This window comes from Beta vulgaris, chromosome 6 (assembly GCF_026745355.1).
Source record: "Beta vulgaris subsp. vulgaris cultivar EL10 chromosome 6, EL10.2, whole genome shotgun sequence".
Classification (NCBI taxonomy): domain Eukaryota; kingdom Viridiplantae; phylum Streptophyta; class Magnoliopsida; order Caryophyllales; family Amaranthaceae; genus Beta; species Beta vulgaris.
This window is the reverse complement of record NC_079207.1, coordinates 29,212,525-29,239,642: the sequence shown is the minus strand read 5'-3', so window position 1 is coordinate 29,239,642 and position 27,118 is coordinate 29,212,525. Positions and strand designations below refer to the sequence as shown.

The 27,118-nt window shown below is 36.0% G+C and overlaps 3 protein-coding genes across 7 annotated transcripts; all 3 read left to right on the top strand.

The window, feature by feature from the left end:
• The first annotated feature begins 3,514 nt into the window (after nt 1-3,514).
• LOC125498950 (uncharacterized) lies at nt 3,515-4,144 on the top strand. Its single transcript, XM_057395723.1, has one exon. The coding sequence runs from the start codon at nt 3,515-3,517 to the stop codon at nt 4,142-4,144; it is 630 nt and encodes a 209-aa protein (XP_057251706.1).
• Nucleotides 4,145-4,901: 757 nt separating this feature from the next.
• LOC104896520 (uncharacterized) lies at nt 4,902-10,064 on the top strand. 3 transcript variants are annotated; one of them, XM_010683274.4, is made up of 7 exons: nt 5,127-5,268; nt 6,761-6,837; nt 7,089-7,174; nt 7,270-7,392; nt 7,497-8,297; nt 8,579-8,792; nt 8,899-10,064. In XM_010683274.4, the coding sequence occupies exons 2-7, from the start codon at nt 6,819-6,821 to the stop codon at nt 9,486-9,488; spliced, it is 1,833 nt and encodes a 610-aa protein (XP_010681576.2). In that variant the 5' UTR covers nt 5,127-5,268; nt 6,761-6,818; the 3' UTR covers nt 9,489-10,064. The 3 variants fall into 3 exon arrangements, with proteins under 3 accessions (XP_010681574.2, XP_010681576.2, XP_010681575.2); XM_010683273.4 differs by having other exon boundaries at nt 5,128-5,268; nt 6,786-6,837; XM_010683272.4 differs by lacking the exon at nt 6,761-6,837 and having other exon boundaries at nt 4,902-5,268.
• Nucleotides 10,065-13,102: 3,038 nt separating this feature from the next.
• LOC104896523 (uncharacterized) lies at nt 13,103-17,483 on the top strand. Of its 3 annotated transcripts, none has more exons than XM_010683276.4 (3): nt 13,103-13,323; nt 13,438-13,519; nt 17,090-17,483. In XM_010683276.4, the coding sequence occupies exons 1-3, from the start codon at nt 13,213-13,215 to the stop codon at nt 17,326-17,328; spliced, it is 432 nt and encodes a 143-aa protein (XP_010681578.2). In that variant the 5' UTR covers nt 13,103-13,212; the 3' UTR covers nt 17,329-17,483. The 3 variants fall into 3 exon arrangements, with proteins under 3 accessions (XP_010681578.2, XP_019105840.2, XP_010681577.2); XM_019250295.3 differs by lacking the exon at nt 17,090-17,483 and adding an exon at nt 13,611-13,992; XM_010683275.3 differs by lacking the exons at nt 13,103-13,323; nt 13,438-13,519 and adding exons at nt 14,819-15,884; nt 15,993-16,074.
• Nucleotides 17,484-27,118: the final 9,635 nt, after the last annotated feature.

The window sequence follows — 27,118 nt, the reverse complement described above, 5'->3', positions numbered from 1 at the left end:
CCTAAATGAGAGTCTAGTGTCTGTCTTTATCTTAAAAGAATGCCCAATGACCTATGGTGAGGCTATAAAATCCGTTGATGCTGTTTTTTTCTTTTTTTTTGGAAAGAAGCGATAGATAGTGAGCTAGAATCCATTTTGAATAACAACATTGGGAATTAGCAGACCTTCCCAAGGGTTGTAAGCCTATCTCTAGCAAATGAATTTTCAAAAAGAAGTTAAAGCCTAATGGTTCCGTTGACAAGTACAAAGAAGGATTAGTTGTGAGGGGTTTCACTCAAAAGGAGGGAATTGATTATCTTAGCACCTATTCCCCAGTTACTAATTAAGATTGCTACCATTAGGACTCTAAATGCATTAGCTGCTTTAAATGGCCTTATAGTGCATCAAATGGATGTTAAGACTGCTTTCTAAATGGTGACCTTGAGAAAGAAATCTATATGGATCAACCTGAAGGATATGTAGTTCCGGGTCAAGAACACAAGGTGTGTAAGCTAGTAAAATTCCTTCATGATTTTAAGCAAGCCCTTAAATAATTCTACCAATAGTTTGGTAATACCATAACTAGTTTTGGGTTTATCGTAAATGAGAGCGATACTTATGTCTATCCTAAAAAGGACTCTCGGGCTGTGTGATCATTTGTTTATATGTTGATGATATGTTTATTCTTGGGACTAGCTTAGATCTCGCGAAGGAAGTAAAAGACTTTAAGTACTGATCAGTTTGAAATGAAAGATATGGGTGAGGATGGCCTTATTTTAGGAGTTGAAATTTCTATCTCGTGGTTTCAGTTTGAATCAAGCTCATTATGTTGAAAATGAAGATCAATTATTCCTTTTATATTGTTTTAGTCAGGACTCCTTATGACTCTAGTATCCACTTGGTGAAAAATAAATGAGACCATGTGAGTCAGTCGAAGTATGCTAGAGTAATTTGTAGCATAATGTACTTGATGAATTGACCTAGACCTGATGTTGCATATGATATTAGTAGACTTAGTAGATACACTCATAATTTTAGCAAGGATCATTGGGGTGCTTTGCGTTGTTTTCTTAGATACCTTAAAGGAACCATGGATTGGGACATTCACTATACTTCTTCTCCTGTCGTTTTAGAAGGTTATTGTTATGATAATTGGGTATCTAGAAATAATGAGATAAACTCTACTAGTGGTTTTGTTTTTACCTTGAATGGTGGTGCTATTTCATGTAATCTTGTAAACAATCTTGTATTACTATGTCAACTATGGAATCTGAATTTGTTGCATTTGAGTTGCCAGGAAATGAGACAGAACGACTTAGAACTTGCTGAATGATGTTCCATTGTTGGGGAAACCTGCTCCTTTGGTTACATTGCATTGTGACTCTCAGGCAGCTATTGTAGTGGCAAAGAACAATGTCTACAATGGAAAGAAAAGACACATTCGTCTCAAACACAAGGTTGTTAAAGATTTGATAAACAGTGGCGTGATATCACTGAACTATGTAAAGTCCAAAAAGAACTTAACGGGTCTGTTTACTAAAGGCCTTTCCAGAAATGTCAATTGTGGATGCATCTAGAGGGATGTGATTGAGACCCATTTGAAATGTAAAATGAATCCCTACTATATGCTAGTAGAGTTCAAGGAGAAACATTAGTAATAAAAGCACTTGTTTGTTTCTATCCCTCTTATGATAAATTGTGTTGAAAGGTGCTTGCCACTTATGTTGAAGTTGAGCAAAAGGCTATTAATGAACCCATATTCACAGTGGTATAGTGTGTGGTGGTACACATTTGATGGGATTCTCCTAGTTACATATGAAAGTGGGGGTCGCTTCCTATGAGAAACTGTGGGTCATTTCTCAAGAGCATCTATGAGCACCCAGGTAGGCGTATGACAGTATAGGCACCACATTAATCACAGAGTGATTAATTCTCTTAAAGATGGTTGTGTTGTTTAGATAAAGGTTTTGAGTTCTTTTAAGTTCAAGATGAACATCACTTAATTGAACAAGATTCCTAAATTTGATTCACTAAGGTTTAATTCAAATCGCAAGACATTAACACTGATGCATCACTCTTTTAAAGCCCAAATTGCTTATTCCTCTTTTATTTCTTCTAACTTTGATTTTTGCGGGAGATTGTTGGAATTAAAGCCTCAAACTTAGTCATGTTCACGGAGTATTTTCTTGTTTGCTTCTGTTCATAAAATACCCAAGTCAGACATGGAAAGAATACAAAGCTATTATCTTATTTATATACCATCATGTTCTTTTAAGCTTTTGTTGAGCAATCGGCTAGAATGGCAAACCATAGATATACGCATCGGTCAGGCTGGGCTCGAGCGTGGCTGTGGGTTTGTGGCCCCTTTTATCTTATGCTCTAATTTTTGGGATCGATTTTCTAAGATTTCTTTTTCGGCATTCTCACAAATAGTTTGTAACTGCAAATCAATTCTTGCCGTTTTTATCGCTGCTGTTATACCTTTTTTTCCTGCCATAATAATATTTCATTGCCTTAATTTTTGTTTCTCTAATAACGTATTTGAACCATTGAACTCTGGTTGAAGATACACATAATAACCAGCCTTGTTAATTTTCCTAATTCAAGTAAGATTGTTCTAACTATTATTTTGTGTATCGTCTCCTTGCACATTAGTCTCAACACTAGCATAGTAAGAGATAAAACGTGTTGTATTTTCTAGCATTTGAAGAACTTTACCAAACTCTATATATATACACTATTTTAATCTTTATCAAGCCAAATACACTCTTGATTCTAAATTTGGACCAAGACACTAAAAGGTACCTCAAATCTTGTGTGAAATAGTCCCATAAACATTAAAAAAGTTCTAGGTTCATTAAAACCTCGAATCTTCCTTAGAACATCACACCCTTACCAAAACTCAATATTAGATCCCAAAACACATTTCAATAAATAATCAATTCCTAAGGATATGAATATTGGGAGTCTGAAGGAGAGTTTTGAGCAAAGACTATGCCATAATGTTGAAAGAAAAGGTTAAAGAGTCTTGGAATGGGCTTGATGATTCAAAGCTCCATCCAAAACTATCGCATGCAAAATTTCTAGACCACTCATAACTTGACATTTGTCTTTTTTAAAAAAAAAAAATTCATTTAAAACATAGTATGTAGAGAGTATGCAGTGGCGGAGCCACTTTGGGGCAACGTGGGGTCACGTGACCCCGGAAATTAAAAAAAAATAAAGTTTTTTCGTAAAAAAAAAAAAGAAACTAACAGCACAACAGTAGGCAGCAGGCGTGCAGAACTACAGCAGTATTACAGTAAGGTAGTAACGGCTAAAATTCTAATGCCCTTTTTTTGGCCCACTTGCCACTTACATATATTAATTAGTGGTCCCCAATTCCCAAGTCCCAATATTTATCAGATTTTAAATTAAATTAAAAATTAAAAACCACCTAATTTTGAAAACTATCAATTTCTCTCTCCTTCCTTTCCCAATTCATTTGAGTAAGGTTACCTCATTTTGCAATAAACATGCCATTGTTGTTCCCAACATGGAGGATAATTACATTCCTCAAGGAAGATCAAGGCATTTTGTTAAAGAAGCGACATATCTTCATCATTTTTGGGTGGAAGTGTTTATTGGAGTAATTGATCTACAGCTTCAAGAACTTAACAATCGCTTTGATGAGGTTAACATGGAGTTGCTTAAATGCATGGCTTGCTTATGTCCCAAAGATGGATTATCTTCTTTCAACAAGGAAAAGGTACTTAAACTTGCCACTCTTTATCCTTCCGAATTTACAACTAATGATTTAGATACTCTTGATTGTCAACTTGATATATTCATGGAAGATATGGGAGATGATGGTGGTGAATTCCAAGATGTCAATGATCTTTCTTCCCTTGCAATGAAGTTTGTTGAAACAAATAGGAATGAAGCTTATCCACTTGTATTTTTGCTCATCAAGTTGATGTTGATTCTTCCGGTTGCTACGGCAAGTGTGGAAAGAGTGTTTTCGGGAATGACTTACATAAAAAATAAGTTGCGAAATAGCAAGGGTGATCAATTTTTGAACGATTGTTTGGTTACTTTTCTTGAGAAAGAAGTGTTTCTTCAAGTTTCCGATGATGATGTTATTGATCGTTTCCAAAAAATGAAGACTCGTCGAATGCACTTGTAATTTTTTATTTTTGTTTATGTAATTTTTTCTTAGTTTGGAATGTATGACAATGAATATTAGACAATGTGTCTTTTGTTGTAAAATTTTCAATATTGAATATCCTTTGTCTTTCTTGCGACCCCTCGATTTTGAAATCCTGGCTCCGCCACTGAGAGTATGAGTGATAAAGTATAAAAGATGAATGAGTCTGAAAAACTAAAAAGTACTGGAAAGCTTATGTCACACATTATGGAGTTTGGAGTTGAGTGTGAGAAATAAACTCACCCTAAAAATATTATCATCTTTTATTCCTTTAAACCCCTCAATCGAACGATTACAACTTCTAAATAATGTCAAGTTCAGCATATAAATATCAACCAACTAGATTAAATCAAAACAAAAAAAAAAAACTCCGCGCCAAACTACTCATCCAAAAAGTCTAAACAACGCCGTTAGCTTCCTAATTAATACTTTTAGTCAACCACTCAACCTCTCCAATAGTAAATACCCTCCCCTCCTCCCTCAAAAAAATATCACAATTCACAATCTTACAAAAACAAGATAAGGTGGACAAGTTTTTAGACAGTTTATTTAAAATTCCGCCACTTCTATTTCCATTCTCCAAGGACAAAAGTGTAAAATCCCCTTTCGAAATTTCTAATTCTAAAATAGCCCGCAATTTCCTACGTTCCTTCATGCGTGTCATCGCGTTGGCCTCATTGAATCTGAACCGTCCATCCCATCCATATCCATCCTCATCTCCCAAACCCTAGTCTCATTTCAAAACGCTGCTCCTCCCTCTTTTTCTCTCTCTCTCTCCTCCTCCTTAAAGATAAAACTCAAACTCTAGAGAGAGAGAGAAAGTTCATCTTGGCAGAGGTTCTAGAGAGATAAAGTAAAAAAAAAAATGTTAGCGAAGGAGGTGGTGTACGTAGGATGGGAGGAGGTGTATGTTTGTAGCGAAAAAGGAAGGAGAGAAATTCACTATGTATTGAAGAGAAAAGATGGTGGTTCTGATCTTGCTGTTATTGCTAAAGAAAAGAGTTTAAGACATATGACTTATCGTTTTTTGCTTGATTATTCTTCTCTTCTTAAACCTAAATCTAAACGTGAGGTCGTTGATTGGTTGAACTCCTTCACTCCAGGTATTTTTTTCTTTTAAATTTGTTGTGGTTGCAGATTTTATAATTTTATATTTTTGGGAATTAGGGTTAATTAGTTTTGCAAACGCTGAAAATCTTTAATTTACTATTTCTTAATTTTAATTGATTTTTTTGTTCGATTTCTCTTCCCTAAGGTAACTTCGTTGATTGTGTAGAACGCCTTCACTCCATGTAATTATTTGTTTTTTTTTGGAATGCGTGATTGTGCAAGAATTCAGATTTTTATCTTTTGAGGAAAATATTAGATCTTCAATTATGTGTGTGTGTGTTTTTTTCTTATTTTTGTCGATTTTTTTGGGAATTAGGGTTAAAAATGATTTTTTTAACGTGTTATAATTTTTCTAAAATGCGTGGTGGTGGCAGAATTTTAAATTTGATTGTTTGAGGAAAATATCAGATCTGATAATTTTTTGTGTATTTTTCTTCTTCTTTTTGTCGACTTTGGGAATTAGGTTAAAGTTATTTGCAAAGAAATCTGAATTTTTCATTTGGATATTAATAACTTTTGTTCGATTTATTTCCTCATTGTTTGAAAGAGATTTACAGTGTTCTGAGAAGGTATCAATTATTATACCATTTTTTTGGATGAAGAATTCTAGATCTGGAAACGAATTGTTCTTTTTTTAAAAATCATTTTTTTGATCGAGTATATTTGGAATTAGGGGTTTGCTTCATCTTTAATCATTCCTCTCTACCATTTTTATTAGAAATTCAATATCTTGATAGAAATTTATCGAAAAGTTTAGGAATAAAAGAGATTGAATCTTTGCTGCCTTGGTTCCAAGAACTGAAGAATGTGAAGTTTGGGTTTGTCTTTTATTTTTGAGGTATTGAACCCTTTATTGAGGTATCAAAACCCTTTAACTCGTAATTGCTGTATCATTGTTTTGAAACCCCTCTATTTTTAGTCAGAAAGCATCCAAGTAGGGGTTTATTGAACCCTATTTGAGTCAAATGGAAGGAAATCCAGTTTGATTGGAATACTATCTGTGTTGTATGAATTGGAATCCCATCTGTGTAGTATGAATTTTGAATCCTGTATGCGTTATAAGAATCGGAATCTTGCTTGATTGATATGAATCAGAATCATTTGGTTTTATACTTTTGGAGTTGGATGGTTGCTTTACTTTTATGTCTTTGTGTGCATCCTGTTTTACAAGTATTACGTTTGCGAGGGCTTACATTTCTGTGTTTTTTTAGAGGTGGTAATAATATACTGAGTACTTCGATTTAAAAGATGCTGTTATTGGATTTGTTTTTGAATGAATACCACAAAGTCCTGTCTACCCATGGTTCATCTTGATGACTGTCAAAATTCTGAAAATGGCTTTCCTGTCTTAGTTTTTTATTCACTTAAGTGGTCAGCAATTGTTACAGTATGTATCGTTAGCTTTCTTGTTGTTAGGTGATGTTCTAATGTTATTTTTTGAAATACCATTTTCATATTTTCACGCCCTTCCCTCGCACTTAACAGTAGCTGATTATGATCTGGGCTGCAGGATTAAGAGCTGGTTGAGAGCTTTGGCTACCTTATGCCCTCATCATATATAGGTTATGATCTAAATGTTCTTTTTCTGCTGTCTCTCCTCTTTGCATTTCAAAATTGCATTTATTTATTTTGCCGTTCCTTGAGTATAGCCTCTTGGTTCTGGAATGCGGTTTTTAATGGAGTAGAGTGTTGGATCTGAACTTCACTAAATTATTTGTCCTCTTCTGTAGTGTTTGTGATGTAGTTGCGTATTATGTTTGGATGATTCTCTATTGTTGAGGCTAATTGTTGTTTATTTGTTGATTTGGCACAGATTCACCTACACCCATCTCCCCCCAATTTAGTGGTGGATCTACTGATGGAAGTGAACCTGATGAGTTAGATATTGAAACAATGAAGGTATTTACTGCGACACTTTATTTAGATCTATTTTTTATGTAGGAAGTGGAAGTTTTGGACTTATGATTTTTTTATTATATGATTCTATGGTTAAGGTCAACCAACAACTGAAGTTAGGTCATCATACAAGAGAGTTTCTATGGCTAGGCTCCCAATGGACATGCAAAAAGAGGCGGAAGCATTACAAAGCTTTTCGTCGTAATGGAGTTAAAATCTCGGTAAGATCTGGTTATGCTGATAATATTCCGGAATTGTTCTTTAGACCCAATTTAGTTGCATTACGGGTGAGTTAACAATTTTTTTTTAATATTTTATATTCCAGGTTAATCAGTTTGTACATGTGTTGGCTGAGGAGAACAAAAGGCTTATTGCTTACTTGGATGATATGTATGAAGATGCGAAAGGCAACAAGATGGTTGTGGTACGGTGGTTTCATAAAATTGATGAGGTTGGTATTGCTTTGCCTCACAATTTTAATGACAGAGAGATTTTATTTTCTCTTTGCCTTCAAGATCTCAGCGTTGAATGTATAGATGGATTTGCCATGGTTCTGAGCCCCCATCATTATGCCAAGTTTGCATCCGAAGCCAAACACACTCTGCTGCAACCTTATGTGTGCTGTCAGCAGTATGACAATGACGATCTTAAGCCTCTGGACATAACTGAAGTGAAAGGTTACTGGAAACAGGATGTTGTCAGATACATGTTTTCTCTTCACTCAGCAAGGTCTTTGGAGACAACAGCTCTGCCCGATGCTTCTTGGAAAAGGGAAGACATCAGTGCTTTTAACGGGAGTAAGCCGAGAAAGAGACTGCGTTTATCTAGAGACTCAAAAGTGGATTTGCAATGTGCTACAGTAAGAGGTGCCTTGGATACTGTTGATGTAATTGGTCAAACCAAAGCTGGCTTAGCACAAGGTTCTGATGTCGCTGGATTTAGGAAAGGACATGTGGGTACTGTAGCTCAACACATGGTTTTGGGCTCAGCAGTTGAGGTTTTGTCACAGGATAGTGGGATGAGAGGCTGTTGGTTTAGAGCAACTATTATCAAGAAGCGCAATAACAAAGTCAAGCTGCGCTATTATGACATTAAAGATGCAGAGAATGAAGCTAATTGTCTTGAGGTATTTTCAGTTCTTTTTAATCTAAAAATCTCTTTCGTTAACTAATCTTTATTTGTGAAATGAACTTCCTTTCTGAGCTTATATCTTATCTTAACTCTTCACTTTTTGTAACTTAAATTTTTAAGGAGATAACAGCAAGGCATAATTGTTTTCGAGTCACTGATATTGTATTTTTTGAAATCTCCATTTTTTGTTATAAGAACCGTATTATGCTCATTATGGATCACAAGTTGAAAATTGTCTCTTTTATTGTCTAACAATAGTCGTTTTATGCTCTTCAGGAATGGGTCTTAGCATCAAGAATTGCTGATCATGATGAGACAGGCCTTCGACTTGATGGTAGAACAGCTATTCGGCCATTTGTAACACATGACTCCAAAGTCTCATCTGCTGTCAGTGCTGGTACCATTGTTGATGCGTGGTGGCATGATGGTTGGTGGGAGGGTATAGTTATTCAGACAGAATCTAACGAGAAACTCCAAGTATATTTCCCAGGTATGAAGCTTTCTTTTGAAATCTTGAATTTAGGCCCCCCCCTTTTGCTCCTTTCCCAGGCTTAAATCGCCCGCTCATATATACTAATTATGGCAACTCCTTTCAGGTGAAAAGCGAGAAGCTGCTTTCTCTTTCTGTAATTTAAGACATTCCCGAGAGTGGGTTGGGGGCACTTGGAAAGAACTAAGAGAACGGGGAGATGTTGCAGCATCCATGTTGTCTGAGTTTGTGAAAGAGGGAAGATGTAGAAATGATGGTAGAGACAATCATTTGCAAACTCTTGTTGACGTTCATCTTGAGTGTGATATGGGAAAAGATTATTCTTGTGGGGCTAAAGAATGTTCTAGTGATATGCATATAGATAAAGCATTCAAGAAGGCAAATGATTCAGCATTAATTGATCTCTCCAAAGATGACTTCCTTTCACAGTTAAAATGGAAGCCTTCATGTAAAAGGAGGCGTAGTAGTGGGTTTGTCGTTCAGAAGCTGCAGCGTCGTAGGAGCTATGGGATCAACTCTGAAACAACAGTGTCTCATGAAAACCATCAAAAGTTCCTAATTCGTTCCACGTTGAAAGTTGAGAGGGGGCGTCACAAGTCTGCTAAGGTTGATCATGACAACTGCAAGTTCATAACTGACTCTCTTTTCAGCCCATCTGTAGTGTCGCCTTTAACCAGTCTGGTTATGTCCAGATGATAGGTTCCTTGCTAAGCTTGGGAAGCATAATATGGGCGATTAGGTCATAACTTTTTTTCTTTGGCGTGCATCCTCGTGCAGTATTGCACCATTATGATGCTCTCCTTGACTACAAAAGTGACAGGGAAGCGGGCTGTCATCCCAGAAGATGATGCAGTGACCGAGTTTTCTCTCCACCTTGTATTAACTCTTATAACAAGGCCCCACTGGTGTGAATGGGCTGGAACTGATGGGCAGCAGGTTTTGAGTAAGATTTAGAATAACAGATACTGGTTTAGGTTGGTAGGATGTTAGATTTATTATTTCTTGCCCTCTTTCCCTCTGATTGTTTAAGCAGTCTTCATCCTCTGGAGACTGATCTTTTTTTTAGTTTATTTATTTTGCTTAGGTTTCTTGTAGTTTCTGTATATCAGTGTAGCAATAAAGATCACATCACTTCTTGTATCAATATGTATTGCCCTCTCCGAAATGATGGAATGATGGCATTTGTTTGTTGGCGCAATGTAATTTGCTGTTGTCATTTTTGTTGGCCTTGTTCGCTGTTGTATATATTATTATGATGGTTTGTCCATAGTAGCAGCTGAGTTGTTTTTTGGCACTTTCTTTGTTTTTTTTACTTGCAATACCTTTTTTTATCAATTTCAACGCAAAATTTAGGCATGAGAGAGGTTAAGAGGAAAAAAAAAGAGAGGATTTCATGTGACTGGGAAAGATAGAGAGAAAAGCAAAAATAGAAAGTTTTGTAAATGATTAATTATTTCTCTTTTAAAAAAATGTTGCAAGTAAAAAAAAGAGAGGAGGAAGTAGTTTATTTTGACTATCCTTCCCTTAGCAATTGTGTAGTTTCTAATCGTGCTTATACACATGCTCAGGTATATAATGCATGTGAGCAAATTGAAGAAGTTGGAACAAAAAATTGATCCCGTTTTGAGTAGATATTGGACATTATTTATGCGGCTGTGGGCAGATTTTGTGAAAATGTTGGTAAGACGAGCAATGATATTCCCATATCGGGTACGGTATGGGAAAAGTTTCTCCATACCGGATATGGGAGTATACTTTCTCTTGGTAAGACATGTCTAACTTTACAACTCTCTTATCGGCTGAAGCTAGTAGTTGCCTAGCTGGTGCTAGGGTTCTTGACTCGAAATGCGCTTTACTCTGCTTGATACTCGTTAAAGCTCGATATATCCTGTCTAGAATCTGGTTCCATGAGAATATGTAACTTGATTCAAACTCAAGCTTCAATTGATTGTTTTTGCTAGTTTAGGTGAATTATCAACACAGGATTAGCTCATTCGTTTTTCAAGAAAGAATCTTTTGATAAAAAATATAAATCTTGTTGTTATAACATTAAGGCTTAATTACTTAAATTTTCAAAAGACAGTATTAGTGAAAAAAACATAGTTGTTTGCAATTTTTTCTGAGTAGAGTTGGGTTTTTAATTATACTCTTTGAGGTCTCGAGTAAAGCTTTAGTCAAGTTGAGTACAAGTTTTTTCAAACAATACAACTCAATTATACGAGTTTTTTCCAATAATTTAATTTAATTAACACCCTGGTCATTGGTGTTGGTGTTGGTGTTACGTTGCTACTAGTGAAATCTTTGGTAGTTGCATACTTGCATTTGACTTGAGCTTTAAAATTAGCAATTTACTAATTTTGGCAACATATTTCAAAATTTTCTCAGATAATTTTGGATCGTTAGAATTTTCTTAATCCTCTAAAAAGATTTTCAAAACTGGTTTTCATGTATGTATAGATCTTGGGGAGTACTTTTTTTGGGGCCACCTTTCGAAAACCCTATGGTAAGAAGAATTTTCTTTTGGGTTGTTCTCGTACAGAATCACTCACCTAAAGGCCTAATAAGTCGCAACTCACCCCCTCAACAATATTGAAATATTTGCTTACACTAAGATTTGATCTTTTATTTTCTACGTGGGGATAAGAAGCCATACGATTAGACCCAATCATCCTTGATTCTTAGGGAGTACATGAAAGCTGCTAATTGAGAGAACTATAAAATTCATCCTCTACATACTCAATTTCACTCTTCTCTATCTCATCCTAAGTAAATTTGATTCGAGGTAGCATTTTACCCAATTGTGTGCATAACATGCCAAGATGGGGTTTAGTAGGGTGACGACTTTGTATGGAGCCACGGCTCCGAGATATACGAGTGTTATCTTCTACTATCTTTCTCAAAAAAAAAAAAAAAAAAAAAAATTCAATTCAAGCTTTTTCCCTCCATCAAAGCCCAAAGCATATTCTGTCTAACTTATGATGTTTTAGCTTTTGCTTTATTCTCTTTATAATAGTAGTGGAGGTCTCCCGGCGCTTTTTCTTTATTAATTTATGTCACTTTTGCTGATATGAAATCAAGTATTGTCGTCACTAATTCACTACTTTTGTTTCTTATCTATCACTTTTATTGCTACTTTAAAAGCCAAAATTTTAACAAAGTTTGGAACTTTTATCATAAGCTCTTGAATGTTAATGTAATTAACTGTAACTGTGTATCACAAAACATGTGTAGTGATCCCTTAGTTATTAGCTGACAAATTGTCATCTATGCCTATTTTATTAAGAAAATGTCACTATTTTGGTATACTGAATTTGTGGCGTATAATGAATTCAAGAATTGTGAATTATGTAAAGTTTATTAATTTAGGAGCGTGTGATGAAAATTTCCTCATACAATGTGGATTTTTTTAGGCTTTCTAAATCAGATAGATTTGGCAAAGTTTTGTTATGTGACAAGGTAGAATGATGCACTTCAAAAAAAAAAAAAAAGGTATGCTATTTTATCTTTTAGACGTTGTATGGAATACATAATTTTTAAAGTTGACTACAAACGTTTTCTAAATACCTCTTTAATGGATGATAATCGAAACAGGAAAAAAAGGTATTTTACAAGTCAACAAACATTATCATATATATTGAGATGAGACTTTCTTTACAAATTTATCTATAACTTTAGTACCATTACCACCATTTATAAATATAAAATTGGAATATATGATATATAATATGGATCATTAAAACAATCAAGCACTTGAATACTAATAGAAAGCTTATTCTTATTCGTTGAAGCCTAAATCATCTTGCATCAGCATAATTTAAAGCTCATAGTTGCAAGGCATTGAGAAAATGATGGCAAAGACCAAAAAATGAAGACTTTGGCCTTCGTGAATGAAGTATTTTCCTAGGAGTATGATTTTGTGCTTGAAATTGGATACCATAAGAGTTACCAACTCTCCAATGATTCATAGTTTGTGGGGTCTCCCTTTCCTTTTCAAAGCATCTGTTATCCACTATGCAGATAAAACTAGTATTAAGGTGCTATAGTTTTGTACTCCATATACATAAAGAAAAATCAACGCTATATCTAATTCAATGTGATATTTGATATTGACTTTTGTGCGTCATCAACTCATGAGAATCATATTACTGGATTTTAAGGAAATTTTTTTAAAAAAGGGAAAAGAAAAGTACAAGAAGATGATATTCCTCTTTCAATGTAGGAAAAGCTGCTCTTAAATCATTTTCACTATCAACCCTTTATCTCCCATCTTCTTGTCCTATAATCTCTTTCTGGGATTGAAACATGTAAGCTTAATTGCTTAATTAAGCATGAGTTTTCCATCAAAGAAAAACTTTGGAAGGTCAGGAAGTGTATAGTATTGTTAGGTGAATTTATTTCATAAACACAAATAAAGAAAGATATGGGGGTGGATGTTGATTATATTTCTAGAAAGGAGAGGATAAAGGATTTAGGAAGTGTTGTTCCTACTCAAACTAGCCTGGCTTTTATGGAGTCCTTAACCATGCCCCATGTTAGTCGTCGAAAATCTTACTAATTTGTCTGGAAATGAATGACTTATGCAGTTGATCAACCCCATTTTTAGTGACAGTAAGGCTATAACATTGTTATTGTTGGTATTGAATAGGTTCAGGAGGTTGTAATATCAGCGGATGTGAGGTGCACAGAATGTCAGAAGAGAATTGTTGACATCATTTCTCGCTTCAATGGTTAGTCTTTTTGTTCATTCTGAACTCAGCAATTGTTATTGTTGTTGTTAACTAAGTTAATTATGTGCATGTCCATTGTTATTTTGAGCAGAAACAGAATCTGTGGTAGTAAATTTGAAAGAAAAGAAGGTTGTAATAACATGTAAGTATGTCAAAGCTCCAAACAAACAAATTATTACTGTTCAAAAGAATTTCTTCAGCAAGGCTGCTGTGATTAAGCGGATATTTGGATCATCAAGGACTTGAAAAGCTTGTCAGAATGAAATCATCCATGAAGAGAAACTCTCATACAGATACAGTAATGTAAGTAAAAGGATTGGAATAGAGCATTTGTACAGTGAATTTCTGTTTTTTTCTTGGAAACTTCTATGTATTATAAGAATTTCTCACTTTCTTCCCTTTTTGGGTATGCAAAGGGTTCTTTGTGATTTTGTGGTTTGAAGGTTGATCATATTAAGATGTCATATTTTATCTCATTTGCTAAATAACGCCTTGAAATTTCTTATTTACGCCCTAAATACGTGTATAAAAATACAGTATGGGTATATTTCATCTCTTTTCTCATTACTCCTCTCTCTTCTTCACTTCCCCTTCTTATCATCTTCCACATCACTGCCTCCAGCACACCCCCACCGACGCCGGCACAACACCGCCACCACAGCCGATGACACACCACCACCACAGCCGATGACACACCACCACCACAGCCGATGACACACCACCACGCCGCCCGCACACCACCACCACCATAGCCGCCGACACACCACCACCCTTCTTCTTTTCCTTTGTTTCCGCCTCTCCAACTTTTTTAAAAAAAAAATCAAAGAAAGGAGGCTCCCACCATGGACATCCCACCACTAGTGAAGGCGTCCATGGCAGGCGCTCCACCACAGGGTGAGGCGCCTGCCATGGACGCCTTTCTATTTTTTTATTAAAAAAAACAGTTATAGAGTTTGGATCGTGGTGGTACGTCGGCGGCGATGCCAGTGGTGGTGTGGCGTGATGGTGGTGCGGAAGCTGCGACACAAGTGGTGGTGGTGTTGTGGTGTGGAAGAAGTGAAGGAAGGGGAGAGAGAGAGAAAGGTCAATGGTGGGTAGCGTGGTGGTGGGCGTGACGGCGATGGTGGGCATGGTGGTGGTGGCGTGCGGCAGCTGCGACACAAGTGGTGGTGGTGGTAGTGGTGGTGTGATGGTCTGGAAGAAGTGAAGGAAGGGGAGAAAGTGAGAAGAAGATAAGTATACAAATACAATATAAAAAATATAAAAATACTATATTTAGGGCGTTAGTAGGTAATTACAGGACGACGAATAGCAAAGCCCTATTTTATTTCAAGTTGCTAATTTGGATACAAAAAGCTTCCCACCATCTTTACTTTTATATTCTTATTTTTCAGTATTGTATGTGGTGGTTTTTTGTGCATGTTTGATCTAACACAAAGGATCATGTTGTGCATCATGCACCCAATAAATACATATAATTTAACGTAAAAGATATACAATTCAGAATAAAAGAACATATCTTATCTTTACTCATAAAATAACATACAATTCATAATTAGTGAAAAAAACATAGTTTTTTTTATCCACATGAGCCACAGGCTGTACAAAGTACAAAGAAGGGGAGGAGGGATTTGAACCCGTGACCTATCGTTCACAACACCTCAATTTTAAGCACTAGGCGAAGACATTCTTGGTTAGTGAAAATAAACATAGTGACGTGATATGACGTAGTTGTATGATAGTCATTCTCAGTAGGATCCTTGTTTTAATAGAGTTGATGTGATTTAATATCCTTGCAAAAGTGAAGTATTTATAACAAAGTACTAAATTCTAATGAGTTGTGAAAGTTTATCTTGAAGATAAAATTGGTAAAGCTCCCCTTTTGGCAAATGGCTAAACTATGTTATTATTATTCTGCCTTATGCATTCTCCCATGAGATTGAGTAGGATAGGTTAGCTAGATTCTTGAGAATAACCAGGCTCAAAAGTTTCTTTTTAGATCTTTTAGCTAGACTTCTACAGGAGGCCAAGTTTCAAGGAGAAGAAACATTCAATTTTGAGACATGATCTTTGAAGCCAAAAAAAGATACTTAAAAAATCCTTAGCCCCTCAAAAGGGATATCCCAAATGTTGATATGACCCAAAATATCAACTCCATGTATATATATGCAGCACATCATTCCATAATCTGTATGAAATTTGATCAGCATCAGATTCCAAAATGAAACCCCAAAAAGTAAAACAGAATTTTTTTACTAAGCTCTTAAAAATCTCCTCTTCCAACCCCAAAAACAAAGCAAAAATTACTGGGGCAGTTTCTCCAGCCATTTGGTCCAGCCCTCCTGAAATGTCAATGTCAACAAAGGCAAGTCCAACCTCTAAGTTGATTGATTCTTCTTTTTTTTTTTGCTCTTGTTGTCGTTGATGATTTTATTTTCTCCTTTTGTCTTCCCTCATAATCTTGTTTTTGCAGTACTGTTGCATGCTAATGAGGGTGTCCATTGACTGCAAAGGGTGTTACAAAAAATTAAGAAGAACTCTTATCAATATGAAAGGTGAGATTTTAGTTCATAATGTGTCACGACGAGAGTAATATAGATGCAAAAATAAACTCCTAATTTACGCATGTGATAATACCGACAAATTATTAACCACCAATCTAGTACAATTTCATGTTTAATGTTTCAAAATAAAATATAAAATAATCTTATAATCATAGATGATTATAAAGACGTAAACAAACTTTTTTAATCTGTAAAACTTTTATTAAGGTAATAACATTATCTTACCTCAATTCTATTGAAATTGTTATTTTCATCCGCGATTCTTTAAAGGTTATTTTTAAACAACTTATCATGCCATAACGTCTATTTTTAAATTTCGCACTAGACAAAAAATTACGAAAAAATTATAGATGATAATTGTAACATACTCAAGGCATCGATCAGGCCAATATATTATTTTTCAATTAAAAATTGGCCGTCTCACTATTTGTAATTTCAAATCAAATATGAAATATTATTTACCGTTTTCACAGAAGACTAGTGTTATATCATTGGTAGGATCGTAGGAGTAAGGGATTGTTGGATTGGTGTTATTTCGGAAGTAGTTAACGATGAAAGAGAGTTTCCTCAACAAATGGTACTAAACCTTAAAACATAAAATTATGTTGCTCATCCCTAAAACAAATGGTATATTGTTTATAGGGTTATCTCGTATAATTTAGGGGCCTATCCTAAATAAAGTATAAGGATTGAAATATTTGGTGAATTAGAACAATCATTATTCATTATGGGATTTTTTTGGAAAATATGAAGAGATGAAGCAAAAGACCATAGATAAATTAACCTCTTTGAATCTATATCCAACATTTCATTCGATAAATTGAAAAGGAACAATCTGTAATTTAATTTAGTTTTTCATTTGCTACTTTAGGCGGACAACTAATTTGATTGGGTCCTCATATAGTCATAATTGAAGTCTTTCTGGAGTTGCTTAGTGTGCACATAGCCTTAGTAGTCCTTGTTGTTTACTCTTTAACCTCAAGGACTTTTGTTTGTTGTGTTGAAGAGGTGGAAACACATGTGATAGAAAGGCAATACAACAGGGTAAGCGTGTGCGGGAGATTCAGGCCATCTGATGTAGCCATTAAGATCAGGAGAAGAATGAATCGACGGGTCGAGATTTTGGAAATTCAAGAGTTCGATGATGGAGGAGGTCCTCCTGAACAACAACAACAACAACAACAACAACAACCACCCGTTGATAATCAGCCACCTATTGCAAATGGTCACGCTCATATTGCATGATGTACAATTGTATTTTCATTTTTCTTATGAAGCCCTTTTGGCTTTTTCCCATTATGTATGATATTTGTTACTTGTGACATACTACGATTGAGAAAATCTCGTGGACAATTAGGAATGAATAGTTGAATACCCCTACAAAAACAAGTGATTTATGATTATTATGAAATACATACGACAAAGTTGATGCAAACCTGTTTATTTAATTTAAGGCCTTATTTCATACTCAAAAACAAAACGATCCAAACACACAAAATCTGAGGTAAGTTGACAAAATGTTAAATTTTTTTTTACACAGCGGGGACAAAATGTTAACTTGATGTCCGGTTTTCTAAACCGAGGAAACTAACTTGAACCTAATCTCACACAAAACAAAAAGAAGCTCGAATATAACGGGCTTGAATCAAATAAACCAGGATATGATCGACGTAAATAGGTTGGTTAGTCTTTGTTAGTCTTTAAATTTTTGTCATCCTCTCTCCTTCCCTCCCTCATTCCCTTCCTACACCTCACATCCCATTAAACTTCCACCGATTCATCTTTTTTTCCTCACAATGGGTGGGCTAGTCTTACTTGGTTTTTCTATTTCTCTCTCCTACTTTACCATACCTCATCATATACCTCTCTCCTACCCAAAGTTTATTTATATATGAAATAGATGATTTACATTAATAAAAGCTAATTAGATTAAGTTAAATTTAATTACATTAAAAGCTAATTAGCTAATGTTAAATTAAATTAGCCTTAACTTGACCTTTATATATCTATACAAATATTTTAAAAGGCGTGCGAAAACAAGAAATTGTGCCATGTGGCGCTCTCCCTAGGGAGTTCTAGTTCATGTAATCAATGTACAATAAAAAAATTAAGAAATTGCATAGTATAGGGTTTGATCCCAAGACCTCAAATACATATACTAAAGTCTTAACCACTAGGCTAAGTTGTATTTAGTGTTATTATCATAAAGTATTATATTAATAAATAAAATTTTTTCTTACCCAGGGAATAGCCCGGGCCTAATAACTAGTAAATATATTAAAAGGCGTGCATAAACAAGAAACTGTGCCACGCGGCGCTCTCCCTAGGGAGTTTTAGTTCATGTAATTCATGTACAATAATTTTTTTTTAGAAATTGCATAGTATAGGGTTTGATCGCGAGACCTCAAGTACATATACTAAAGTCTTAACCACCAGAATAAGTTTTATTTAGTGTTATTATCATAAAGTATTATATTAATAAATGAAAATTTTCTTACTCGGGGTATAGCCCGGGCCTAATAACTAGTTATAGTAACTATGTGCTAATTAGCTTATGTTAAATTTAATTACGTTAACTTGACATTATAAGTAAAAGCAACGAGCACATTACATATAATATAGATAATTAAAAACACAAATACATGAAATTTGATACATACGATAGATAATTTAATAAACACAAATACATGAAATTACTTAAACCGTAAGCAATTAAATAAAATTTTCTTAATCAACTTGACGATCAGGCTCAAACTTATGCCATATGTGTTCAACCAAGTTATTTTTTAGTGGGATGTGAGTTTCCCCGTCTCTCATCTCGGATCTTCTCTCCATGTATGCACCTAAATTTCACGCTTCGAGTCTTCCGTTGTGCACGACGAATGAGTCTCCTCCGGCTTGGTTAGAAGACCCCTCTCTATTTTGAGTTTGAACTTGATCATACTCGTTCAGATCTCGGTAATTTTGATAGTATCACGCTCATCTTCAACAATCATATTGTGCATGATGATACATGCCATGATTATTTTCCACATTATGTCATTATCCCACACAAGAGCGGGGTTGCAAATGATTGCAAATCTAGCTTGCAATACTCCGAATGCACGCTCTAGATCTTTTCAAACAATTTCTTGATGTTGTGTGAATAATTTTTGTTTGGGGGTTTGGGGAGCTTTATTGCGGGGATGAGTGATGACCATCTCGGTTAGATGCCATTTGTAAGATAGTAACCCATGTTATAAATTGTCCCGTTGACTGAGAAGTTGACTTATGGAGCTCTTCCATGTAGAACACCATCAAAGACAAGAGATCTCTACAATATGTTTATATCATTGTGTGAACCCGAAGTGACAAAAAAGCATGACATATCCATAAGTCACGTGAAGCAACCGCTTCTAAGCTTATTGTTGATGTTTTGCTTCTTCCTTGATACATTCCTTTCCAGCCCCGAGGACAATTCTTCCAGTTCCAATGCATGCAATCGATGCTTCCCATCATGCCTGGGAAGCCACAACACTCGCCTTCATGTACGAAACGCTCAATGTCATTCGGATTTGCGTTCCTCAAGTATTCAAGTCCAAATTTAGCAACAACCCCTTCGACAAAATGAAGAAGGCATTCTCTAGCGGTATTTGAAGCAATTTTAAGGTACTCGTCAACATCAGAGGATGAACCATTTGCCAACATTTTGATAGTTGCTGTGCATTTTTGTAGTGCAGACGCACCCATCCTTCCAATAGCATCCGATTTTTACGTAAAGAATCCATCTTCAGTTGTTACGTTCAACAATATGAAGGAAAACATGCTTGTGCATATAAAACCTTCGTTGAAAACTGTTCTCGGGGTACAGAGATTCGTTGCTGAAATAGTCATGAAACAATCTTTCATGAGCTTGCTCACGTTCCCTGCGCACATATTTTCTAGTGTGGGGTACAATTGCTTCTTCGTTTTGTTGCTCAGCATCAATAAATTGACTCCATTCTATGTACTCTTGAACCAGTAATTAAAAAATTCAGAACCTAAACCAGAAGAACTTGAATCATAGTTCATTTTGGAGATATATATGTTGATTGAAATGGTGTTTTTCTAGAAAACAAAAGATTGAAAATAAAAAGTGGATGAAGTTTTGAATTTTATGGTCGAACTTATGTTCTATTATATAGGAAAAATCCATCAAATGTACATAACAATAATTTATTTACGGATTACACATATCAATGCAATGTAGGGGTAAACTATGCAATGTAGAGTAGACAATTCAATGCAGTAATTATAATAGTAATAATAACAATAATAATAATAATAATAATAATAATAATAATAATAATAATAATAATAATAAGTAGAATAATAATGAAAATGATAATGATATGATAATAATAATAATTGTAACGATAATAATAATGATACATTAATAATCAAAAGTTATGACACATACACATTCATAATTAAATTACGATACAACTAAATTGCAAACTAAAACCAATTAAAAACATGAACACTAATTAAACATATTTATCCTTAAATTGTAGCTTAGTTTTTCATACATCTCTCTCTCTCTCTCTCTCTCATCCGGACCAAGGGAAGACTTAGCCATTAATGTATTTCAAATTTTGAACTTTCTATCTTCCTCTTTCGTTGATTTTCTCAAGGCATCACGCTCCTTTTGATACTCAAGCAAGTCTTCTCCCAAACTAATCCTCCTTGTACATTCTGAAGTGGATGAGAACTGAATATTGGGTTTTTTCTCCTACTCTTAACTTTCTTGATGCCATCAAGATGCTTTGAGCTCGCACCTTCATCTGGACCAGACCGTTTTGAGCTTCCACCGCTCGTTTGGGTGCCATCTGCCCATTTGTCATTGTGTCTCAAAACATTTCATGCAAGCTCCAATGTAAATCGGGGCCCATGAGCCTTTTCCACATCTCAGCGCCTTCAGTCACAACGTCTTTTTCATTGCAGCCAAACCCCTTCTTCCTTTCACCGTATATATCCCGATCCATGCCTTCACATCTCCGTTGATTTTTTTTCCAACGACTACTAACACCTTTGAATGTCCTTCGACGCAAAGTTGGATTGAGTCGTTGTGACTCGTCCATACTCTCAAATACTGAACCCAAAAACCATCACTATTTTGGTTAGTTCCCTTCAACACATCTCCTCCGCACTCTAAATACGTCGAAATGAGTGCATAATCTTCATCTACACTCCATTGAAACTTTGGTGTTGTAGCTTTTTTTGAAGATGGAGTGTTTTGAATTTTTTGTGATTGAATTTCTACTACATCGTCTTCTTGAGGTTGTTCATGTTGTTGTGAAATATGTTGGGATGTAGGAAAAGATGGTTGAGCTTGTTGTTGGAATAAATGATGAGAACTTTGTGGAGACTGTTGTGTAGCTTGTTGAGAATTTTGGTAATCCGATTAGTTTTGAAAAAATATAAACATTCTTTGGAATTTCGGGTTTTGTAGCACACTTGGATCGATTTCAAAAGTAGTTTGGGGATTTTGTGGGTGGTTTGGGTTATTTTTGGAGTAATTAGGATTATTTGAATCCATTATATTGGTTTAGTATAAGTAATATTAGGTAGGAGAAAGTAATTAGAAAAAAATAGATTTGGAAGAAGTATGAAATTTAGGCTCAACTATAGATATAATTATTTTATAGCCGTTACTGTATTTTTTTAATTAATAGTTGAATTTATTTTGACGTTACAAATTTTTGTAACGTTTAAAAATGCCCGTTGAAAAAATCAGCTCAAATACAACATGCAGCGAACAGGTGGAAGGCTACCATTTACTGGTCAGCGGGCCTCTGACCCGCGTCAGGGCCATTGACAACAAGCAGTAGTTTTGGGCCCAGCTACTGTGCACGCTTTTGTGGAAGTGCAGTCGATTTCACAGGAAATCTACATCTCTCTTTCTCCCTTTTATTCAATGCTTTGCGTTTCATTTGGGCCCAAATACATTTTTTCGCCCAGTTTCTTTGCCACACGGCCAAAATCCATTCGTCCTATGCACTCCATTCGAGGTGCATATGGTCTTGAAGTCCAGACCTACCAACCCCAAGGGCCAATTGCCCCAATAGCAAAACCAAGGAAGCTAGCTTTACTATTTCCTAAACCAACTAAAAACCCACCCATTGTAGATGCTCTAACCACCAACTCGGTTTTCACCCAACAACAATTGGCTGGAAGTGACTCATGCTTTTAGTACTATCCATGTTTTGTAATGTGAAATATTGATAAAACAAATGTATGCTTTATTTCCGTTATTGGGCTACACCTTTTCAACTCTTCTTTTTTGAAACTAGAGGAAAGAAACTAATGACCAGAAAAACAAAAACAAAAGCTGTCATGGACTTCATGAAACGCTTCGCGGTGTAATATGCTTCTGCTACACAGTGCCTTATAACCTAAGTAACCATACACCACGTGAAGAGTTTGGCTTGGTTCTGAATTTTGTTTATCGTTCATGTAAGCAAGATAGGTGGAGGAATAGTACCCTGCCAAATAGATTCAAGATTAGTTGAATCTGTTAATAGTGAAACATGTTGTATATGGTTCGGAAAATCCTAATCCATTGCATAGAGGCAGGCAATTGCGTCCGCCTGTAAAGCCGAAGTCACATAGCCATAATTTCCACCCCCTCTATAGTTCATGCTAATATGATTGATGTGTGGTTGAGAAGAACTTGAAATTGGACACCACCCAACACCCATTGTTTTGCATTTGGTCGACCAATCTCCATCAAACGCAAATATCTGTTTTGCTGCCACCTCATTATTTAAACCTATCACAACCGCTTGAAACCTTGGAGGGGAAAATAATTCTTCTTATGGAGGGTGGAGGAAGCTTAGACCCAAAATAATTCTTCTTCTAGAAGGCGGGGAAAACAATTCTTAATCTCAAGGCAGTCATCGCTATGTGAAGCCTTAACCAAAAGGATCGATAAGCTGCAGATGCCTTTTGGCTATCAACCCCCCAAATTTCAACAATTTGATAGGAAAAAAATTCCTAAGCGACACATTGCTCACTTTGTGGAAACATGTAACAATGCTGTTACCACAAATGATTTCCTTGTCAAACAATTTGTTCATTCTCTTAAAGGCATGGCCTTTGGTTGACACACAAATTTACCCTCACAATCCATCGGCAGTTGGGATCAAATGGAGGAGGAGTTCCTGAACAGGTTCTATACACTCGACGTATTGTCAGTATGACTGAACTGACTAAGACTCACCAGTGGAAGGATGATCCAGTCATCGATTACATCAATCGTTGGCACGCATTGAGTCTGTAGTGTAAAGATCGCCTAACTAAAGTCTCCGCTGTTGAGATGTGCATTCAAGGAATGGATTTGGACTTGTTTTATATCTTACAAGGCGTAAAGCCTATGAATTTTTAAGAGTTGGCTATGCGAGCTCATGAAATGGAGCTCACCATGGCCAACAACAGAGGCAAAAGCAACACTTCTTCATAATACAAGAAAGAGAAGAAGGATTTTATGAAAACTGACAAGACTGCCAAAAGTTTGACTGAGGAGTCAATGTAAATCACGACTACCTCCTTGCCTGTCAATATCTCTAACAAGGTTGGCACTGAAAAGAATAAGGGTTCATCTTCTAAAGAACCTAGGAAAAAAGGTCAACCTTGAAAGAACTCCAAGCAAAGAAATATCCATTTCCAAACTCTGATTTATCAGGGATGTTACATGATTTACTTGAAAACAAAGTCATCGAGTTGCCTTAAGCTAAGCGTCCTGCCAAGGTCGGTAAGACTTCCGACCCTAACTAATGTCGGTATCACAGGTTGATTAGTCATCCAATAGAAATGTGTATAGCACTTATAGAGATAATTATGCAACTTGAAAAGGATGGGAAGATTGTACTGGATTTTGATGAAGTTGCTGAAGCTAATCATGCCTCCATGATGTTAGATTCTTATTGGAGCCAGTAATTGTACATTTTGTGATGATCAGTTCTCCAAGTTGATGATGTGCCATATGTTGAGCACAATATCCCAACTAACGACCAACATGGAGAGGATGACAAAGGATGAACGTTGGTCACTAGAAGGAGGCCTTGAAGACAACCTAAGCCTCAGCCAAAGTCTGTTTCTCGTAAGAAGAAGCATAAAAAAGGAAGGGCTCAAAACGCTCAAAAGGAACGAAAAAGTCAAAAAAGCATACTAAACAGCAAAATACTGCCAATTGACATGCTCGAACAAGATCCACTTACCCCTATAACCTTAAAATAATTCGTTCCTAAGACTATCCACTATGTTTACTATTAATGCTACCTCATTTGTTGAGGATGAAGAAGAAAAATAAGAAGAGTAGGAGCAAGAGCTTGTTAATGAAAATGAAATCTCTATTAAAATGATTGTTTAGCATTCAGGGATAAAGATAGATTCAAAGATATTGGCTATCTTGGAATTTCTTCCTACACGCATGGGATGGAGGCAGATCTTTCATTTGCCTCGAGAAATGAGTCGACAGGTGGCTCTTGCACTTCAACAGCCAGAACTATACATTAACAAAGTGAAGGATGCCGGAGAGCTAATAGAAAGTTCGGCTAAATGTGCATCAAGTAATTTTGCCTAAGCCTTCACTGATGAAGACTTATTGTTGGGTTCAAAACCTCACAACCGACCCTTATTCGTCTCTGGTTATATTTTTGGCCAGAGAGTGAATCACATCTTAGTGGACGGAGGTTCAGCTGTCAACATCACGCCAAAATCCACTATGACTGATTTAGGGATCACTATGGAAGATCTTTCTGATAGGCTCTCATGATCCAAGGGTTGAATTTAAACAGTTAGCGTGCGATAGGCATAATACGTCTTGACCTCATGATGGGAGAGTTGACATCATCTACTCTTTTTCACGTCATTGCTACAAAAACGTCGTATAAAATGTTGCTTAGACAACCTTGATTGCATGAAAATGCGGTAGTTGCATCAACCCTCATTAATGTCTGAACTTTTATCGTGGAGGCGAAAAGAACATAAATGGGTATGCCAATTCCTTTAGCACGACAAATTCGTACTGTGCTGATGCTAAGTTTTTTTTGATGATGAGGAACCCTCAAGTGAAGTGTTTCCATCTAGAATTTCTTCAACAAGGAAAAGGGGTACAAACAAAAATGGTGATATTCCTTCATCTTCAAGCTCTAATGAGTCATTCACCAGTGAGATGCAACAAAAAAATGCAAGGAAAAAGTCAAAGAAGAAGTTGTTGCTCAACCCATTAAAGCAATGAAGAAGGCAATAACGACTCCGATATTGCGATACATTTTTAAATCATGTCGTAAGGAAGGGGAGTAATTTGCAGGGTGTCAGGTTATGAAAGTAGACCAAAGAAAGGAAAAAGGGTAATGAGACTACGCTTCAATGTTTAAAGTAAGAAGTGGTTGTTCCTTTACCTAGAGCCAACCACAATTAAATTGCTAAGCCTCTAAACTCGGAATCTATTGCTCAATCTAGGAGAAAATGGCTCAATAAGGGTAAGTTTGACCCAAATGCTTATAAAATCTTGGCGAAGTCTGGTTAAGACTTCGTGAATCCAGCACCCATGGGAAATGTCATTGAGGTTGATCCTCATGGAACTAATGACACACAAAAGAAATCGCAAGAGTATGCGTTGAGGTACGTCCGACTAAAGTAGGCTTGGGATTTGAAACCCCAACACCCGTCAAAATTTCCACACGTCGTAGAGGGACAACCTCTTGTTCGCAGTATATTATTGTGAAAGAAGTCGAAGAAAATGAAGCTGAAGATAATGTGCCTCAGCTTAAAATATCGGTCTTTGACCGACTGCAGTTGCTTGTCGTAAAGGACCATACATCAATTTTTGGTGGACACGAGTTAAACGAAGATGCGAAGTCAAAATAAACACCCTTGCAAAATCTTTGATCCTCTAAGAAGAAAGCATATGTCTTTGAAAGTCTTGGTGCATCTACCTCAATTGATAAGCAACAAAAAGACGGTCAGTAATAAGTTGCATCACAAAAGGGAAAAATGAAGTCAAAGGCGAGGATGCACCTCAGAGCGTTATTCCATCTTGCATGAGGCGTACACAGGTTGTAGACATTATTGAACATGCACCCTTGAAAGCCAATGGTCGTATCATAGTACTAACAAACCAAAGGAGTTCGTCTAGTCAAGAAAACAAAAAAAATGTTGAATTTGTTTCTACAAACCATATCACAGGGCATGAGGCTCCTGAAAGTGACGAGGAGATGAAAACAGATGAAGCTCCTAAAGCTCTTGAAGATAGGGGGCAAGCCACCGTTGATGAGTTAAAAGAGTTAAACCTTGGAATGCAAGAAGATTCACGCCCTATGTCAGCGTTTTTCTTACCCAACAGGAAGAAAAAAAATATTCCAAGTTACTCTCTGACTACAAAGACGTATTTGCATGGAATTATGAGGAGATGCGAAGACTCGACCCAAAAGTATGATGTCCATTGCTTAGCCATCAAAAAAGGTGTCAATCCAAAGAAGCAATCTTAAAGATGTTTTAGGACAGATTTAATTCCTAAAATTGAGGTAGAAGTAAACAAGCTCAGTGATGTAGGATTTCTTCGCGAAGTCAAGTATCCTACTTGGATAACAAACATTATACCAGTACGGAAGAACACTAGTAGAAAAAACATCAAATGCTCCGGTTGAAAACGCATCAAATGCTCCGTATTTTGCACGTAGCAGACGCCATACGAGCATTTTACAAATGCTCCGATTTTCCCCGGAGCATTTTGTAACTCAAATGCTCCGGTTGTTTAAAAAATCGGAGCATTTGACGGTCAAATGCTCCGGTTATTTAGAAAAAAACCGGAGCATTTGACAGTCAAATGCTACGGTTTTTTGTTAACAACCGGAGCATTTGATAGTTTTTTTTTCCTAAAAAAAAAATTGTACAGCTTCAGTAGGTACTCAATACAACTAGCTTTTTGTGTGGCAGCCCCTAAGACTACTTTTATAAAAAACAAAGTGAAATTTTTTTAAACAACTAAAAAATTAATATGCCATGACACAAG

Coding starts and splice junctions, on each gene's coding strand:
- LOC125498950 (XM_057395723.1), top strand. CDS start 3,515: ATGGAGGATAATTACATTCCTCAAGGAAGATCAAGGCATTTTGTTAAA.
- LOC104896520 (XM_010683272.4), top strand. CDS start 5,031: ATGTTAGCGAAGGAGGTGGTGTACGTAGGATGGGAGGAGGTGTATGTT. Junction 7,393..7,496: donor GTAATGGAGTTAAAATCTCG/GTAAGATCTGGT, acceptor TTTATATTCCAG/GTTAATCAGTTTGTACATGT. Junction 8,793..8,898: donor ACTCCAAGTATATTTCCCAG/GTATGAAGCTTT, acceptor AACTCCTTTCAG/GTGAAAAGCGAGAAGCTGCT.
- LOC104896523 (XM_010683275.3), top strand. CDS start 15,741: ATGAAACCCCAAAAAGTAAAACAGAATTTTTTTACTAAGCTCTTAAAA. Junction 15,885..15,992: donor AAATGTCAATGTCAACAAAG/GCAAGTCCAACC, acceptor TTGTTTTTGCAG/TACTGTTGCATGCTAATGAG. Junction 16,075..17,089: donor AACTCTTATCAATATGAAAG/GTGAGATTTTAG, acceptor GTTGTGTTGAAG/AGGTGGAAACACATGTGATA.